Source organism: Lissotriton helveticus, chromosome 2_1, assembly GCF_964261635.1.
Source record: "Lissotriton helveticus chromosome 2_1, aLisHel1.1, whole genome shotgun sequence".
Taxonomy (NCBI): Eukaryota; Metazoa; Chordata; class Amphibia; order Caudata; family Salamandridae; genus Lissotriton; species Lissotriton helveticus.
The window spans coordinates 198,579,111-198,599,412 of record NC_136059.1 but is presented as its reverse complement, the minus strand read 5'-3'; the positions used below and the strand labels follow the sequence as shown (position 1 = coordinate 198,599,412).

Here is a 20,302-nt window from a genome sequence, read left to right as displayed (position 1 = left end):
TACGAGGCGCGTGCCACTAACACATGGTGTGAGCAATCCCTTGGCACGTGGAGGTGCCACAGATTCTACGTGAGCAGTTGGTTTGCTGGGTTCTGGTCGCCCTCATCCGTACACCCTTGATAGCGAAGCCCGGATTATAATGACCATAGTTCATGTCCCCCGTGTGCATGTTATACTGGTCCTGATGACCTGTGAACATCGGGTAGTGTAGGTCTTGCAATGACTGGGAGTCGGCCAGGCAGCGGAGAGCCGCCATTTGCTTTGTTTCCAAGGGCTCCTCACAGCACGCAATGTAAAACCGGCAGATGTCACAGCGCCCCCCTTACACCGACGGTCACACTGCAGCTCCCCGACAAACAAGACGGAACCAGCCCTGCCCCTAGCAAGTGCTTGGACCCATATTTGCAAACCAAGAGGGCTACGTTCCCGTGCTCCCGCCCCCACTCTTAGACTTGCAGTTGCCCCACAATACCCAATGTTTTGAGAGCTTTAACAGGATGAAATTAGTGATGGGTATTAGAAAGATTCACCAGCACAAAAACAAGCACGGAGTAATGATGTGCAAATGAAATGGGTGAAAAGTATCCTTTTTAAGGAGAAATTTAACGTAATGCCTTTGCAGGAGGGGCTGTTTTATGGAGCCTGCAGCCCTCGGGGCTTATTACACGAATGAACCAGTCTTGTATTTGTGAGTCGCAGTGACATCAGTAGTTGCAACCATGATCTACTTTTGCTTGGATAGCGTCAGAAGCTACGAGTGTGCAGGACCGGCAGAAGTGTTTACTGTGGCAGCTGCACTTCAGCAACACTGTGCCTGCACTTTCAAGGCACAGTGCGAACTTTACTTTTAAATACACCATGTGATTAGTGAGAAAGCACAATAACTGTTCTGAACTTGGAATCAGTGATTTGAATAGGACAGTGGCAGCAGCATTCCCTGGGCATAGCTGCTATGCTTAAACAAGGCGGTACAAAAAGGGGTGGTGATAGACGGAGCATCCGAATCAATCAAACACTCACACCCAGTCAAAAGATCTGGGTTTAATCCATCACCGTTCTTTAACCCACTCTGCCACCCCAGTTCAGACATGGCTATATGCAAATCAGTCTGACCCTGTGCCTCATGGGAACAGTCCAGCCCGAACTGCCAAGCCATGTCTTCCCTGGACCGGAAACAAGCTTCCGAGGACCGGTTTCTGGCATTCCAGCCGTCTTCAGCCTGGCTTGCTTGAATCCAGTGGCAAAGTGAGCAAGGGACTCACATCTGAGCATACCCTGCCACACTTATGGCGGCCAAAAGCGGTACAAAAAGGGGTGGTGATAGACGGAGCATCCGAATCAATCAAACACTCACACCCAGTCAAAAGATCTGGGTTTAATCCATCACCGTTCTTTAACCCACTCTGCCACCCCAGTTCAGACATGGCTATATGCAAATCAGTCTGACCCTGTGCCTGATGGGAACAGTCCAGCCGGAACTGCCAAGCCATGTCTTCCCTGGACCGGAAACAAGCTTCCGAGGACCGGTTTCTGGCATTCCAGCCGTCTTCAGCCTGGCTTGCTTGAATCAAGTCAAGCAAGCCCGGCTGAAGACGGCTGTAATGCCAGAAACCGGTCCTGGGAAGCTTTATTCCGGTCCAGGGAAGACATGGCTTGGCAGTTCGGGCTGGACTGTTCCCAGAAGGCACAGGGTCAGACTGATTTGCATATAGCCATGTCTGAACTGGGGTGGCGGAGTGAGCTAAAGAACGGTGATGGATTAAACCCAGATCAGTTGACTGGGGGTGAGTGTTTGAATTGTCAACGCTCCGTCCATCATCACCTTTGGTTTTTCTTTGTTCGCCCTAAGTTGGCAGGGTATGCTCAGACGTGAGTCCCTTGCTCACTTTGCCACTGGAGTCAAGCAAGCCCGGCTGTAATGCCAGAAACCGGTCCTGGGAAGCTAGATTCCGGTCCAGGGAAGACATGGCTTGGCAGTTCGGGCTGGACTGTTCCCAGAAGGCACAGGGTCAGACTGATTTGCATATAGCCATGTCTGAACTGGGGTGGCGGAGTGAGATAAAGAACGGTGATGGATTAAACCCAGATCAGTTGACTGGGGGTGAGTGTTTGAATTGTCAACGCTCCGTCCATCATCACCTTTGTTTTTTCTTTGTTCGCCCTAAGTTGGCAGGGTATGCTCAGACGTGAGTCCCTTGCTCACTTTGCCACTGGAGTCAAGCAAGCCCGGCTGAAGACGGCTGTAATGCCAGAAACCGGTCCTGGGAAGCTTGATTCCGGTCCAGGGAAGACATGATTTGGCAGTTCGGGCTGGACTGTTCCCAGAAGGCACAGGGTCAGACTGATTTGCATATAGCCATGTCTGAACTGGGGTGGCGGAGTGAGCTAAAGAACGGTGATGGATTAAACCCAGATCAGTTGACTGGGGGTGAGTGTTTGAATTGTCAACGCTCCGTCCATCATCACCTTTGGTTTTTTTATGCTTAAACAAGGCAGCACAAGAATCTCACACAGACACCACCACTCCCATGCACACACGGACACCACCACTGCCATGCACACACGGACACCACCACTGCCATGCACACACGGACACCACCACTGCCATGCACACACAGACACCACCACTGCCATGCACACACAGACACCACCACTGCCGTGCACACACGGACACCACCACTGCCGTGCACACACGGACACCACCACTGCCGTGCACACACGAACACCACCACTGCCGTACACACACGGACACCACCACTGCCATGCACACACAGACACCACCACTGCCATACACACACGGACACCACCACTGCCATGCACACACGGACACCACCACTGCCATGCACACACAGACACCACCACTGCCATGCACACACGGACACCACCACTGCCACGCACACACGGACACCACCACTCCCATGCACGGACACCACCTGTGCTTAATTTGTAAAAAAAAAGTGCCAGGGCTTTCATTTGTAAAACATTAAGTGAAAGGGCACTCGTCAGGAGGCTACTGTAGTTAGCCATACACATTACGCGACTGAGCTATTGGCATTGTAAATGACAATGACTTTTATTTATGTTTTTGTTTTTAAAACATAAATAAAAGACCTTGTCATTTACAATGTCAAGACCTTAAACTCGCGTTCATTTACAATGCTAATAGCTCTAACTTTTGCAATGCCGAGACCGTTGCATTGTAAATGCTTGTTAACTCTACCATCACCAATTACTGCCCCGCTAGAGCGCTACGTTCTTCCTCCAAATCTCTACTAGTTATCCCCTGCTTCAAGAAAAAAAGATCGGGAGGCCAGAAATTATCGGTTCTTGCGCCCACCTTCTGGAACTCTCTCCCGACCCTGGTCAGATTCTCTCCTTCCTACATTGAGTTCCGTAGAGCCCTCAAGACTTTCCTGTTCCAACAAGCATTTAGCCTATAGCTCCCTGAGTCCTCCCCAGCCCAGGATTCTTCTAGCGCCAAGAAACTGCACAGTGAACGACGTGCGCTTTATAAATATTTTAAAATTCAAATTCAAATTCTTCTTGTAAAGTTGTTCAGGATAATCTAATTTGGAATGGGACCAGCTCCTACCTTAATTCTCCTAAAGGGGGCTGCACTACTGACTAGGTCCCTCCCCTGGGTGGGACCAGGAAGGGGGGTGGCTACACCCCCTATCCTTTGTCCGGTTTCGCGCCAGAGCTGGGGCAGGGATGCCCCAGCAACTGGTTTGAACCGGTGTATGCATAGGACACCTTGTGTGCCCCAGGCATGTCTCATTCCTTTCAGGCCTGTCCTACCCAATACACAAAATCCTGTCTGGGGTGGTGCTAGCACCTCCCAAGGCAGGAAACCCTTTGTCCAAGCCTCCCTCGCTGGAAGGACTCCCAGCAGCAGGAGGTCAGACTTGTGTCTGTGGTGGCAGCATCCATTTTGTGATGCCAAGGCTCGAGTTAACTTTAACCGGGGTTCACAGTTACATACATGTCGTGCCCCTCTAGAAGGGTGGAATGCTTGGCGAGGGGGTAGTATTACAATTCGTATGACACCTTACTCGACATGTTTTGATAATGTTATACCAGAGTTAGCATTTAACTGCGAGGTTGATAATGCACTTAAGAGTATATGGTATAGCGTTATCATGGAACAGCTATTAGGACTTGGTTCCGCAAGCTGCAGACGGGCTCAGCTCATGCCAGAGCACCATCTCACATAATTCCAAGCACTCTGCCTTCAGGATTGATAAGGCCTGCCATACGAGTGACTGATAGGAATATATGTGTCCATTTTAGGGTTAGATATAGGTATACTATATCTATAGCAAAGGGTGATTACACCACCTTGCCCCAGCTGTCTTGCAGCCAGTTGTGTCAGTTTTAGATGGCCAGCCAGGGGTGGCATAATACATGCTTCAGCACCTGGTAGGCCCTGGGTACACCTATGCCCTGGATACCTAAGGTACACTGTACAGGGACTGATAAGGTGGCCCAGTACCAATTGGTAAATGCACCTAAAGTACATGGTTGTCAATTTAGAGAGAGAACAGCTAGGCTGTGGGTCTGATTAGCAGGCCCACAGCCAGGGAAAGTCGTAAACCAGTGAAGCAAAAAGCAAAAATCTGGGGTGACCATAGGATTGCAGACCCCACTCTCCTACACCCGGGTCTATGGCAGCTAAGACTTGAGCCAGAGTCAGCATCTTGAACTTTTCCTTCCGGAGGAAGCCGTTGATGTTCCGCAGGTCCAAGATAGGGCGTAGGCCCCCTTTGCCCTTCTTCGGAACCAGAAAGTACTGGGAGTAACAACCACACCCTACTTCTGGCCCAGGAACGCGCTTGATGGCCCCCTTGGCCAAGAGGGCCGTAACTTCCTCTTGTAGAAGTTGCAAGTGTTCCCCCGACACGCGGTGGTATTGCGGTGGCATGGCTGGAGGGGTCGCCTCGAAGGGGAGGGAGTAGCCCCTTCGGACGATTTGCAGCACCCACCTGTCCGATGTGATGTCGCGTTAGTGGAGCAAGTGATGGCCAACCCTGCCCCCCACTGGCGTTAAATGGGCCTGAAAGCTCAGAGTAGGAGGGCTTTGAGGCGGTTGCTGTGGGGGTGGATGTGGACTGGCCTCGCCGTTGTCCCCTGGCACCGACAAGGCGGTTATCACATCCTCCACCGCGCTGGATGTTAGTCTGCGGTCCGTGGCTGGCAGGACGTGTGGGGGTGCCCGTTCCTTGGCCACAAAAGCAGCGAAAGGCAGCAGATTGCTGGCGCGGGGCCGAAAGGCCCAAGGACTTGGTCGTAGCCCTGGAGTCATTAAAGCGCTCAAGTGCACGGTCTGCCTTGTCACCAAAGAGGCGACTGCCATCAAATGGCATGTCCATAAGGGTGTTCTGGACATCGGCCGAAAAATTGGCAGATCTCAGCCAGGCGAGCCGGCGAACCGCCACCGCCGTTGCAATCGCCCTGCCTAACGAGTCCGTGGTATCCAGCCCACATCGAATAGAATACCGTGCCGCATTCCGCCCCTCCGCAAGGGCTTGGGTGAGTTTAACCCGGGCCTCCTCCAGGCATTGTGCCAGCACGTCCTGCGACCGTGTCCCACAGAGTGGGTATACCGGCCCAAAAGGCAAGCGGTGTTGACCGACCGCAACCCCAAACTAAGTGAGGAGAACATCTTTTTACCATACCTACATCGAGGGAGACACCAGTTCGTCGTTTTTTCAATCTACTTCGTATCAAGGAAGATCTGATTGAAGGCCTCCAGAGGAATTCCTGACCTACTAATTTTTTACTTTTATTGTGACCCTTGTCACACTAAGAATCCAGTACTGATCCAGCTACATGTGGGGAGTCGCTATTTGATTGAAATTTCTCCTACCGTCTATACTTACCTTGGCATTAGGATCGTGATTCCTCTTTTGAAATTTACTTATAACCGCACTACGGATTCACACTGCGCCTGGGCGGACTTGGAAAGCCCTGAATATTACATTTCTTTCTGCCCTGACGAACTTCCTAGGCACAAGGGAACGAAACGCGTTGGCTGTGTGCCGCTGTTGTTTTTTTCAAAAGAAATTGATAAATAAAGAAGAATTTCCCAAGGACGAAGACCTGCTTGATTTACTTAGTGCACCTTCCTTTTTGTCCTTAACTTATCTTTTTACCATATTATTCATACCTTTTGGATTCTCGATCAGGGGGTAGCTGTCGGGAATGCGGTCTGGGAATTGGAGGCCTGGATAACCAGGCTCTCGGGGTGGGATGGGTGGACAGGAAACAAGGGTCGCCCGGGGCCGGACGGTGGCGTCTGGCCACGTTCCTATCTACAGGGGCACCTGTAGCGGGCCTGGACCAAGTGCCCAACAGAACATCAGTTAAGGCCTCATTAAACGGCAGTAGAGGCTCCGAAGAGCTTGCCTGCAGTTTGAGGACCTCAGTGAGGAGGTTAGTCCTCACGGCCGCAACGGGGAGCTCAAGAGACAAGGCCTTGGCTGCCCTCGTCAACATCACACTGTAGGCAGCCCCCTCCTCCGTAGCCACGGTAGGAGGGGAGACAAATCCAGTGTTGGGCGAAGTGTCCAAACCACTGGCATCCCCTAGTTCACCTGCCCAGTCCTGAAAAGACTGGCACTCCCGTGCCAGAGGGTCCTCAGACCCCTCCCAATCCGCCTCGTCCTTCATCTCCTGGTACTAAGGTTCAAATGATGGGGCCGGATCATAGAAGTAAGGCACTTCTCTCGGCGTCGAATGCGACGTTGATCGATGTCGTTCTGGCGCCGGGAACGGATTGAGGGGAGGATCAGGGACGACGTCGTCCGGAGATGGCGTCGTTAAGTCGACCAGCGGCAACCCGGATCTGGCGGGGCCCTGCAGCATCGGGACCGAAGTCGCAGACGGCGCCGGGGCCGAAGCACCCGAAGGCGCCGGGGCCGGAGCCGGAGCACCCGGCCCGCTTGGGCTCTTAGTCGGGACCGTGGGGCCCGAAGGCGCCGCGGAACCCGACGGAGGAGTGAGCGACCTCATGGCCGTGAGGAAGGCATCGATCCCCTCCGACGGCTCCGGCGGAGCCACGTAGGCGGTGTCGCCTGATCCCCCGGCCGCGTCGGGGGGGGGGGGGTCAGAAGAGCGGTGTCGCTTCTTCAACTTCTTGTGCCTCTTACCTGAGGACTTGGAGCCCGACGCGTGGTGGCGACTTGCCGAGCTGTGATGACTCCGGCCGGTCCCTCTACGTCCTCCTGGACCGGGACCTCTGAGCGGCACGGGGCCGACTGCCGGAGCTCGAGGCGCTTACGGGCCCGCTCCCGCCTAGCTTTCGACGTCAAGGCCCGGCAGTCGGGGCACGACGTGTCATCGCGGTCGGCCCCTAAGCAATACAGGCACCGGCGATGGGGGTCGGTAACCGACATTAGTCGGTTGCAGTCGGCACAGGGTTTGAACCCGGGCATCCCAACCGGCACTGATGGAGTCGTTCGTCTCGAAAAACAGATCAAAAAGGATCGAAAAAGTTTAGTCAAAAAATGACTAAAGGGTACCACTTTTTCCGGATCGGCGCTTGCTGGCGCGGAAAAAAGAACGGACGTCAGCGCACGAGGGCGGCGTCCAAGTACTCCGGCGACGTCATCCCGGCGCCAACGACGCCGAACGCGGAGCCGCAGACGACGCCTAGCGACGCGCAGGGGTACTGCTACGCAAAAGTTTCCGGATCCGGCTGACGCCTGTAGATATTCTAAGGTAAGGAATCTAATACTAACCTGTTTCTTTCAGATACACTTATAACCCAGCACTCTGCCTTCAGGATTGAAAAGCCTGCCCTAGGAGTGACTTTCAGGATTTAAGTGTAGCGACCTCAGATATAAGAAAACATGTATCTGTCTTAAAGGGTGCCAGTACCTGCTTGCACCGGCTGCAATGGCAGGCCTGTAGTCACAGTCTGAGTGGTCTCTCGTGGATAGCAAACTACATGCTGCAGCCTGGGGGAGAACCCTTTTGTACCTATGCCCTGGGCACCTTAGTACCATATACTAGGGATTTAGAAAGGGTACACCGGTAGCCAATTTTGGAGGTACCAAAGTACTTATGTCATATTTATGGAGGAAGCAGGATGGCTAGTGTCCTGATTACCAGAATCCCAATCAGACTAGTCAAAAAAATATAGTGACACCAGAAAAAGGCAGGTGTAACCATGAAAAAAGATCCTACTTTCCTACAGAATCAATATCCAGTCTGATGCTTGGAGGATAGTCATAAAGAAGGGAATCTATAAGAACATGTATTTATCATAATGCATACAATTTCCTAACCATTTTTCCTGCATAGACAAAATCACCAATCACCCTAGATGTCTACTAGCAGCAACTGAAGCTATACTAATCAACAAAGAAGTTAACCTGTACGAAAGTCAACATGCTTTTGATTAATTAACATTTGTGTTGGGAATGACAAACACCTGCTGAGCCGGCTTACCTTATTGCTCTTGATTTATTTATTCAGCAGGGAGCAACCCTAGCAAAGCAATATTCTGGCTTGGCACCTTGTAACACAGTTCCAAGCCAGGCCTTTCACACTAACCTACAGATGGGACAGTGATATGCGATTATTGAGCTCCTAAATAACATGTACTTTGCGAAGAAGCAAATTGCCTCAGGGAAACAAATGGCCACAAGGACAATTAGAGAACCAATTATTCAATCCTTAACTTTTATACAGTACCAAAACCTAGTCAGAAGTAAAAATGAATGCCAGGAAGGACTGTTACAAGTGAGGACTGCCGAAAACAATTGTTCTCCCTCAGCTTTAGCTGTTTGCCAACTAGTCAGCAGCATTCTCACGCCATGTACTGCAAGGTGATAGTCCACTGACAAGGTATCATAACCTGTTGGTAGTGCCAGCGAGAGAGAGAAGTAATTTCCAATACTGAAGACCAATGTTAGGGCACCCAGTATCAGAGTCCTCATACTGTGGCAAAAATTGGTGATTTCTACATATTCACAGGACACCAGGTTGAATCACTGTAGCTCCATGTAAGTCAGACACAATATTAGAATATAACCCAGAGGAATTCTGTGGCAGTTTAAAAAATACAGAGAGCACGAATCCCCTGGCAGCCAAAGCAACGAGGCAAACAGAAAAACATGGAAGAACAAACGCCGAATTACATAATCACAATACATTCTTCTTTGATCAAAACACAACATAACTTTAAACTGGAGAGTGAGGTATAGGAATAGGCATAGGCAGGTGGATATGGGAAAGTGAAAAATCAGAGAGCAAACCATGCATATTTTGCCTCTCTATGAAGTCTTCGAATGCCAACAATAAAATAGTACTACTTCCAGATACCTAATGTGAAGGGAGCAGAATAGCCGCTCAATAAAATGTGTTTAAAAAACAGAATGGAGCAGAATAAAACAAATGGTGAGTGAATTGAGCTCATAAACCCCTAGTCAGCAGAAAATAAGCAACTGAAGAGCGTGGCTTGTAGGAAAACCAGGGAAGCTGGCTACAATTCAGGCAGATGAGCTGCATTTCCCCTGGCCATTACCACATGAAGCTGCGCAAACAGTTGTAAAATGGTACAAGGTTACCCCAACCTGAGAATGAAAGGGAGATAGACACTTAAAAAGTTTCCCCTGTGAAGTACATGGATTGCTGGATATGCCACATAATTATGTACTAATTTCTTTAAGGAAGGGTTGTACTCAAAATGCTGAGAAGCAATGGCAACCAGGTCAAGAATTTACACCCAATTTGCCTAATGTACTACCTTTCCCAGGTCCAGTACCGGCAGATTTGTTTTGTGCTTGAGATGACCCACTGTAGACTCCTTTGCTGTAATCGCCTGCTGCACTGACCTGCGTCAAGTCATCATACCCTGTCAATGGAAAGGGACGAAAAAAGAAAACCATTTAACTCCAAACAGTGAATTACAAAGAAAGGGGACATATAGCACTCCAAGACAGTTCATTTTGGTACATGCAACTAATGACAGTTTGCTAGCAAATCCATCGGTAACATCAAAGCAAGCATCTGCAAAAAACAACTTGAGTTTCATTATAAAAAATAAAAAAAACCTACGTTTTGGGGTTTTACAACAATTTAGGCGCTCAGTCTCTAGCATTCTCAGGTCGCTGACAAGAAAATGGATAAACAGAGATAAGAAAGGAGAATCTCACCTGTCCCATAACCATGCTGCCCATATGCACTGGGCTGCTGAAAAGGTGTGGAAGCTGCACTTAAATTTACCCCATGTTGTTTGGCAGATGTGGGTGGTACCTTGGATATAAACATATAAAGAATAATCAATTTTTTTTAATCGCACATCCCCAACTAGCAAGATCACCAAGCTTATTTAAATTTGTTTATTAAACTTCTGCAAAGAAGAACAAATACAGACAGTACATACATTCCGCCTCAGGCATTATACCCATTATAATGACAGCACTAGATACCAATAATCAGCACAGGTAGTTCAGAGCGCACAGAGAGCCCCTTAACTGCTAGAGGGGGGAACAGGTCAGGCAAGGGGGTTCAAATGTCCCAGAGGTGGTGGCGAAGGACCTGGTATTACACAGCATACAGAGATGAAGTGAAGCCTATATGCCGTTAGGAATCGCTGCAGGGCAGACTGTTGCAGCATATTGTTCTGACGGGTCCTGACGGTATACAACATCTCACAGCACCTGCAAACCTCAAATTTAGCTGAAAAAAAAATCACTTTTCCCACTCATTTCTGTGTGGGGTCACCGTGCCGGCACAAATGTCCTACCACCCAGCAATCCCCTTAATCTCCCGAGTAAAGTGATACCTTACCTGTGTGGGTGGGCCAAGGGCCTATGACCGGGAGGAACCAAAAAGGTAGGGATTAAGGGTATAGCACAGCGAATTCTAAGCGCTACATTTAAAAAAAATACATTTGTAGCAGTTTCTGCATTGGATAGCCACACAAATAAGGTATCATTTTACTCGGGAGACGACTGGGATTATCCGGTAAAGACTATCAAAGTGCGGATTCCTTACTTTCGAATTACCCGTTTTTGTGGAGGGATGCCTGGCTGCCAGAATGACATCACAGACTTCAGGAGGCAAGTCAAATGGCCTCAACTCACGCCGCTCAATCTCCAAGGATGTAGGTGGAGACTGGACAGGTTCGGGTGGAGGACAGTCCCCTGTTGCTGCCACAGAAGGCCCTCCTGAAGAGGCAGACGAATCGGGGGATCGACTGACATGCTCAGTAGCTCGCGATACCAGTACCTTCGTGCCTAATCCGGAGCCACAAGGATGACTTGGGCCCGGTCGCACCTGATCTTCTTCAGCACTTTGGGCAGAAGTGGTATAGGTAGAAAGGCGTACAACAGACCGCAGCTCCACTTGCGACGAAAAGCGTTGCAGAGCGAGTGCCGCCTTGGAAATTCCAACGCGCAGAACTGATGATCTTGCGCGTTCTCTTTGGTGGCGAATAGATCTAACCAAGGCTCTCCCCACTGCTGAAAGAGACCTTGCGCCACGTCTGAGTTCAGACGCCATTCGTGATCCATCATGCACCTGCGGCTAAGTTCGTCCGCCCTGGCGTTCAAGGAACCTACCAGGTGTTGAACCACCAGGGTGATGCCCTGGTGTTCCAGCCAAGTCCAGAGGCACAGAGCCTCCTGACAAAGGGTCCACGACCCCATCCCGCCCTGTTTGTTGCAGTACCACATGGCGGTGGTGTTCTCCGTGAACACCTGCGTTACACTTCCCATGACAGAGGGAAGGAATGCCTTCAGTGCAAGCCGGATCGCCCGCAGCTCCAGAATGTTGATATGGAGCCGGAACTCCACCGGAGACCAGAGTGTATGTGGACGACCGGGCCTCTGTAACCCTTCACCACCACGGCAGTTACCAGGTCCGCGTTGAGGTTGGTTCTACGGCCTGTGGCTGGACGAACATGTGGGGGTGCACCTTCCTTAGCCACAAAAGGGGCGAAAAGCAGAAGTCTGCTGGCGCTGGCCTGACAAGCTCAAGGACTTGGCCGTAGCCCTGGAGTCCTTGAAACGCTCAAGCGCACTGTCTGCTTTGTCGCCAAAAAGGCGGTGGCCATCGAAGGGCATGTCCACGAGCGTGTTCTGGACATTCCCTGAAAAACTGGCGGACCTCAGCCAGGCGTGGCACGGATCGCCACAGTCGTGGAAATCGCTCTGCCTAGCGAGTCCGTGGTATCAAGTCCACACCGGATGGATTACCGTGCTGCATCCCGCCCCTCAGAAAGAGCCTGGGTGAGCCGTGTCTGGGCCTCCTCCGGACACTGAGGCAGCACTTCCACCACCGTATCCCACAGGGAGTGGGTGTAGTGGCCCAAAAGGCATGCAGTATTAATGGACCGCAAGCCAGAGCAGACCGAGGAGAACAGTTTCTTCCCAAACTGATCAAGCCTTTTGGATTCCCGATCCGTGGGAGCGGTCGGAAATGCCGTCTGGGACGTAGAGGCCTGGATCACCAGACTCTCAGGGGTGGGGTGTACGGACAGAAAGCAGGGGGTCACCCGAAGCCGGGCGGTAGCGTCGGGCCACGTTCCGATCCACAGGGGGCACTGTAGAGGACTTGGACCAAGTGCCCATCAGAATGTCCGTGAGGGCCTCATTGAACGGCAGCATAGGCTCCGAAAAGCTTAATGGGGGTTGAAGCACCTCGGTGAGGAGATTAGTCCTCACGGCTGCAGCAGGGAGCTCAAGAGCAAAGGCCTTGGTTGCCCTGCGCAACACCACACCTATGTAGCACGGAGGGAGGAGAGATGAAGCTAGTGTCAGGCGATGTGTCAAGACCACTGGCCTCCCGCAGCTCGTCTGCCCAGTCCCGACTTAACTGGCACAGTTGTGCCAGAGGGTCCTCAGACGCCTCCCAGTCCTCCCCTTCATCAGTGTCCTGATAAACAGGCATAAATGACGGAGCCGGGTCATAGATGAATTGCTCACTCACCAACACCGGAGACGGCGCCGGAACGGGGCTGAAACCGGGGGCGTCGTCGTCAGAGGACGGTGCCAGGAGTGGCACTATAGGGGTCGGCGCCAGCGGAGGAGTCGTGAGGTCGACTAGCGTCGACCGGGATCCAGGCCTGGATCCCGGGGGGGGGGGGGGTGTCCTGTGGTGCCGGGACCGAAGTCGCCGACGGTCGAGGGCAGAAAGAGTCCTCATGGCCACAAGCAAGTCTCGAATCCCGCCCGGCGTCGCATGGAACCCAGAGACTGGAGGGTGTGGAGCTGGATGAGACGCCTGCGGCTCTGGGGGAGTTGCGTGGGTGGTGCCACCTGAACCCTCGGCCAAGTCGCGCGAGGGGAGTCAGAAGAGCGATGTCGCCTCTTCGACGACTTCTTTCCATGCCTCGACTTACCTAAATGCGAGGACTTGGAACCCGACGAGCGGTGGTGGCTTCAGCTCTGCGACCGGACCCTCGACTTCCTTCTCGACCGGGACCTCGAGCGGCGCAGGGCCGACTGTCGGATCTCAAGAAGCTTACGGGACCGCTCCCGCCTAGCGTTCGAGGTCAAGGCCCGACAGTCTGGGCACAACTTGTCGTCGTGGTCGGCCCCTAGACAGTAGAGACAACGGCGGTGGGGGTCGGTAACCGACATCCGTCGGTGACAGGAGTCACACGGCTTGAAACCAGGCATCCCTACCGGCAGCATGAGTCGAAGTCGACTCGAAAAAGATAGTTAAAAAAGACCAACAAGTTAGTCAAAAAGTGAGTAAGGGTTCTAGCTCTTCCCGGATCTGCGCTTGCTGGCGCGGAAAAAAGAACTGACGTCAGCGCGTGAGGGTGGCGTCCAAGTACTCCGATGACATCATCCCGGCGATCACGACGCCGAGGACGGATGCAGAGCTGCAGACAACGGCTACCGACGCGCAGGGGTACTGCTGACGAAAGCTTTCCGGATCTAGTCTGACGCCAAGGGGATATGTTAAGGTAAGGAATCTAACTAACGTGTTTCTTTCAGATAGTGCTGTCCGCTCTGGATTTCACAATAATTTCCTGCACTCTTGCAAGATATCCAAGTCCCTGAACTCTCGGAACTCAGGAGCCATGCGTGCACATGAAGAGATTAAGGTCTGGATGGTACACTTGGCCCTTCTCTCTGGTCAGAAGAGATGGAGATGGTTGAAGGCATATGGGCCTCAACTCTGACAGCAAGAGAAGCTCTGGGAACCAGTACTGCCTGGGCCATCGTGGTGCTATCAGGATCAGATGACAGCCTTCCGTCTTTATCTTGGTCAGTACCCTGGGAATAACAGGATGGGGGAAAGCTTAAGCATATATCCCGGACCATCGCATTAAAAGGGCTTTCCCCCTGGACCCTGGTAGAAGGAATCTGCTGGCATTTGGCGTACTTTCTCGTTGCAAAGAGGTCCAAAGCTAGTATTCCCACATCTGAAACACCCTTTCGACTTAGGACTGCTCCAGCTTGCATTCATCACAACTAGACTGCTTTCTGCTCAACGCATCTGCCAGAGTATTGTGCAGACCTCGGACATGCTCAGCCTTGAGTGAGTTCCCATGTTGTGTTGTCCAATCCGATAGCTCCTGCGCTTCTTTAGACAGCGTGATGGATTTGGTTCCCCCTTGCTTGTTGACTTAGTACATAATTGTCGCATTGCCCATATGAACCAGCACGAAGGAGCCTGCTATCCTTGGTAAGAAAGCCTGGAGAAATGGGAAAATAGCTTTGAGCTCTAGCCTGCTGATGTTTCTGCAAGGACCATTTGCCCTGAATCTCTTGCAGATGGCCTCCTCAGCCGTCCATGGAGGCGTCCTTTGTCAGTATGAAGTCTGGGATATTCGGGAGGAAAGTAAGGCCCTTTGCGATATTTGGTGCGTGAAACCACCATCGCAGTGCATCTACCATGCGTGTTGGGATCTGTATTACATCCTCCAAGGATCCTGAGGTTTGCTGCCATTGCTTTTGTAGCTCTTGAAGAAGACTCTTTCTCAGTCTGGCTAGTGGCACCAGATCTACTACTGAAGAGCATATCCCTAGGAGCGACTTGTATGTTCGCACAGAAACTGACCTTTTTATGATATGGTCTTGGCCAGTCTTTGCAATGGTATCTGCCTTTCATGTGATAGGAAGGCTTCACATTGGATGCTATCTATGGCAGCTCCCAAGAAGGATAGGACAGTGCTTCCCAAATTCCTGATCAATTGAAGGCAGGTGTTTGCAGCTTAACTGGTCTTTTGTGCTGCTGGTGCTCTGAACAGCCAGTTGTCGAGGTATGGGACTACCTTGAGATGGCAAGGATGCTGCTACAGGTGCCAGGCACTTGGTTAAGATCCTTGGTGCCAATTTGAGGCCAAATGGAAGTACCTTGTATTGGTAGTGGGTACCGCAACTCTTTCTGATGGTTTGGATGGATGTAGGACAGTAGGATCTGCTTTCACAGTTACCCTAGTTTTTTGCCTGGTGTTATGCTGTTTCTGACTAGTCTGACTGGGATTCTGCTAATCAGGTCCCCAGTTTTTTTGCTTTCTCCACTTGTTGTGTACTAAGGTACATCCGAGATTGGCTACTGTGGTGCCCTTATAAGTCCCTAGTATATGGTACCGAGGTACCCAGCGACTAGGTACACCAGGGGTTTTCCATGGGCTGAAGCATGTATTTTGCCACCCATGGGAAATCACGCAAACACTGACTACAGGCCTGCCATTGCAGCCTGTGTAATCTCATGCTAGCCCCCTTACGAAAGATATAGGTTTTCCTATATCTGAGGTCACTGAACTTAATACCTATAGGTAATTCCTAAAGGCAGGGCGCCCGTTAGTAAGTGTGAGGTGCCCCTGCAGGAGTGAGGCACCCCTACAACCTTCGGAATCCATTATCCTAGGTTGTAGGTGTATCAGCCATTACAATATATAGAGTGGCCATGCGTCATTACGCGATGGTTATCTCTAAACTGGCTGTAACAAACCCTGTCACGTTTGGAATCAAAGATATTGGAATCATACCCCCACACCGAAGCCTGTGTGGGAGGTATGATTCCCTGCACAGTAAATCTCGTCCAGGGAGCCCTCCGTGCTCCCTGTACCAGTCATCAAGCACTGGACAGCAAGCTAGGGCTCGAGCAGGGGAATGTTAAACAATGGATATCCTGTCACAGGGGGATGTGACTGTAGGAGAGTAGGGTCTGCAATCCTATGGTCACCCCAGATTTTTGCTTTTTTTGCTTCACTGGTTTACGACTTTCCCTGGCTGTGGGCCTGCTAATCAGACCCACAGCATAGCTGTTCTCTCTCTAAATTAACATCCATGTACTTTAGGTGCATTTACCAATTGGTATTGGGACACCTTATCAGCCCCTGTACCGAGTACCTTAGGTACACAGGGCATAGGTGAACCCAAGGCCTACCTGGGGCTGAAGCATGTATTATGCCACCCCTGGCTGGCCATCTAAACAGGCACAACTGGCTGGTAAGACAGCTGGGGCAAGGTGGTGTAATCACCCTTTGCTGCAGATATAGTATACCTATATCTAACCCCAAAATGGACACATATACTCCTATAAGTCACTCCTTTGGCAGGCCTTATCAATCCTGAAGGCAGAGTGCTTGGAATTATGTGAGATGGTGCTCTGGCATGAGCTGAGCCCGTCTGCAGCTTGCGGAACCAAGTCCTAATAGCTGTTCCATGATAACGCTATACCATATACTCTTAAGTGCATTATAATCCTCACGGTTATTGCTAACTTTGGTATAGCATTATCAAAACATGTCGAGTAAGGTGTCATACGAATTGGAATACTACCCCCTCGCCAGTTCTGGCGACGGGGGTAGCATTCCACCCTTTTAGAGGGGCACGACATGTATGGAACTGTAAACCCCGGTTAAAGTTAACTCGAGCCTCAGCATCACAAAATGGATGCTGCCACCACAGACACAAGTCTAACCTCCTGCTGCTGGGAGTCCTTCCAGCGAGGGAGGCCTGGACAAAGGGTTTCCTGCCTTGGGAGGTGCTAGCACCACCCCAGACAGGAGTTTGTGTATTAAGTAGGACAGGCTGAAAGGAATGAGACATGCCTGGGGCACACAAGGTGTCCCTGTGCATACACCGGTTCAAACCAGTTGCTGGGGCACTCCAGCCCCAGCACTGGCGTGAAACCGGACAAAGGATAGGGGGTGTAACCACCCCCCTTCCTGGTCCCACCCAGGGGAGGGACCTAGTCACCAGTACAGCCCCCTTTAGCAGGATAAAGGTAGGAGCTGGTCCCATTCCAAATTAGATTATCCTGAACAACTTTACAAGAAGAAATTCTGGACTTCGACATTCTGCTCCCCAGAAGACTGAAGAATCTCCCTTGTCGGCAAGGAGTGTCCACCCTGCAACTGCAGGCACCATCAAGCATCCTAGCGGTCCACTTTGTCGTCCTTCCTGCCGGATCCAGACTTCAGAGTCCGACGAGACCCGGACTCCCAGACCTCTCCGACCTCTACCCACATCTGCAGCACAGCTGAGACCCGTGGGTGCGACGAGACAAGTGGGACCGGCCATCTTGAAGAGACAGCACTTCGCTTCCAGCACGACTCATGAGGCATCCTCGAGTAAGTGATTTGGGGATTGAGAAGACCCAGCCCCGAGAAGCCCCTGCACCAAAGATCAGCCCTCCAGCATCCACGAGATCTGCGTGGAGCCCTTTTGCTTGATTGCTGCTCGACGCGTTGTCTGGTCACTTGCCGGCTGGCTAGTGACCTAGACGACGATCCAAGAAATCTACACTGCTGGTCTGGTTGCTCCAGACTGGCCCTTGCTCCCTTCCAAAAGAGGAGCACCCCGGACCCTCCTGGTCCACTCCAGATGCCGTTTCCACTCACCGCGTGGGTTGCCTTTCCCAAGGCCTGTTGACTCCAAATCCGGATCCGACACCGCTGACAGCGAGAGCCTGCGTGGGACAGCTCGTGCCTCCATCCTGGTCGTCGAAGACACCTCCTGGTCCACGTGGCTGCAGAGACAAGCGTCCACTCTTCACCTGATCGCGACAACAGCATCTGGTTCCCTCCTGGTTCCACACCGGTCACTGGCTAGTGACTTTGAACACTGTCCCCTCTACTTTCAGGTCCTCTTCTTCCTCGATCCACCCCTGGATCGCACCGGACATCTTCCTCCTGGTCGCCTGCAGCATCTTTCGTCAAGGCTCCATAGACTTCGACGCGGAAACCCGACACACTTTGACACCTATGCACCTGCAGCCCGTGGGTGAGGTAACAAGAGCATTGCGGTGCTCAAGGGTAGATTGACTCTCCTAGTGTCCAGATATCCAGTCGTTTTAGTCCTAACTAGTCGGAACTGTCTTTTACTTACCTTTTCGTAATTTGTTCTGCCCATTGACTTTGTTCTGCATCCCGCGTGTGAGTTCACACTCTGCACACGTGTCCCGTGGGCCTCCCTTTACTTACCTAAGGTTAGGGTAGGGTAGTCTCAGCGAACCTACAGCCTCTGGGCATCTTCCTTTTCTAAATCGTTCTACTTATACCATTTACTTAGTATATGGTTTGTCGTGCCCCTAGGGCACCATTGTAATTTTGTGCAACTTATCGTATTTTTCCTAAGAGATTGTCATGTGCTTAGCCCTCTGATCTCATAAAGAGTTCAGAGGTGTTTGTTATTAATAAATATATTGTTTATTTTAATAACAACCTGTGTGGTGTCCTTTCATCTGGTATTCAAGGGGTTATATGTGGTAAAACAGCTGGCTTCACATGCCAAAAGAGTTTAGCCTAAGACTGCTTTGTCCATGCTACCATTAGGATAGCTGGTCTATAAGGTTGACTTACAACCAATCACCATAAGGGTTGTTTGGACCGATACAAGGTGATCACTAGAACTAGTGAGCATCATATATCAGGCCAACTTCTCACAGTGACCACCTCCCAGACAAGGTTTAGTGTATTGGGACAGGGTGGGGCGCTGGCCAGCACCACTGAGACTGCTTGAAGGGCACACTTAGGACCCTCCTTGCAAACTCCAGTTCAAACCAGTTCAGGGAGACCTTGTCTCCCGATCTGATGCGAAACTGGACAAAGGACATGGGAGTATCCTCCCCACTGTCCAGCCCTCCTCTGGGAGAGACCCCCGATTCACCCCAGCCCTTTCTTTAGGGTACTTTAGGGCTTATCATATGGGTAGGTCCCTAGATTAGTCTTGGGATTCGATTCAGATTTAACTCTGCGATATGTTCAACCGTCTGGACACTGACCGCGTTGTGCTGAGTCGGACAGACCGACTCAAACTTCGCTTTAGGAAACCGAGACTGCAACCGGGAAGCCACCGTCTGCTCAGTCTCTCATCGTCCTGCAAGCCTGCTGCATCATTCGTGTCCGTGCTCCATACAAGTCCCTCACAGTGCCTGTGGACATCCAAGACATCCGAGGTAATCTCCCTTTGAGTAAAGGAGTCACTCCCCTGCAACTGCAGGCACCGCAATGCAGCAAATCTGTTTGCTGATCCTAGGATCACACAGACTCCAACATGCTCAGTAACACATGTGACGGCTGTGCAACTCCCTCGAGGCCTGCCCTGCCTTTAGACGAGTGAGGCCTGTATCCCTTGTCTGTGCCACTGGAACCCCGCCCCTGTGCACCATGTCGGCTGGCCATTGCTAAGGCTGGGCGACTCTAGTCTTCAGAGAAATCTTTGGGTGCTCTAAAGGGCCTTTTCTGATCCCAGTGGGCTCCCCTATTTGATTGGGGCCTGCGCCGACTCACTGGCACTTGGTGAGTCCCATGAGCCTTGCTGGTCCTAACTCTGCACCTTTTCCGCTTGCCACGTTGTTCGCAGTTGCCAAGGCTGGTTGGTGGTCTTGACAGACACCGACCACTCAACTCTTGACATCTGATGTAGGACAGCCTGTGAACGGCTCCTGGACTTTCACAGCATCGCCGGGTCCACACAGCTGCAGCTCCAAGGTCACCGTCAACTCTCCTGCAACACCCATCGGGCGGGCATTCGTCTTCTGTACCTCCTGGTCACTCCTGAGTGGCATAGACTCTGTCCCCTCTGCTGGCAGGTGCGTCTCCTCTTGAATCCACCTTTGGGTTCCACGGGACACTTTCACCTTCACCAGCGGCATCTGCCCGAGGTCCTCCATTAAGTTTGACGGTGGTTTACGATGTCACTTCACACCTATGCACCTGGCGTCCCTAGTGTAGGTATCCTGGTTCCTAGCGTATCCACGAGCGGGGTAGCTCTCCAACCTTTTGTCTCCCACAGGGTTTCTTAAGGGTCCACTGGAAACAGTCCTCCTATAAAATTGCAACCGCAATTTACCCATTGACTTGAACGGAGCACGAGGTGCTTTT

The 20,302-nt window shown here is 51.5% G+C and overlaps 1 protein-coding gene across 5 annotated transcripts in view; it reads right to left on the bottom strand.

The window, feature by feature from the left end:
- The window catches only part of UBAP2 (ubiquitin associated protein 2), a 1,803,012-nt gene that overhangs the window by 196,867 nt on the left and 1,585,843 nt on the right, over positions 1-20,302 (bottom strand). For all 5 annotated transcript variants that reach the window (XM_078674719.1, XM_078674718.1, XM_078674717.1 and 2 more), the window contains exons 24-25: positions 10,161-10,260; positions 9,752-9,859 (exon numbers count right to left, since the gene is read on the bottom strand). In XM_078674719.1, the coding sequence (XP_078530845.1) occupies positions 9,752-9,859; positions 10,161-10,260 (208 nt within the window). The remainder of the gene's footprint in view (positions 1-9,751; positions 9,860-10,160; positions 10,261-20,302) is intronic.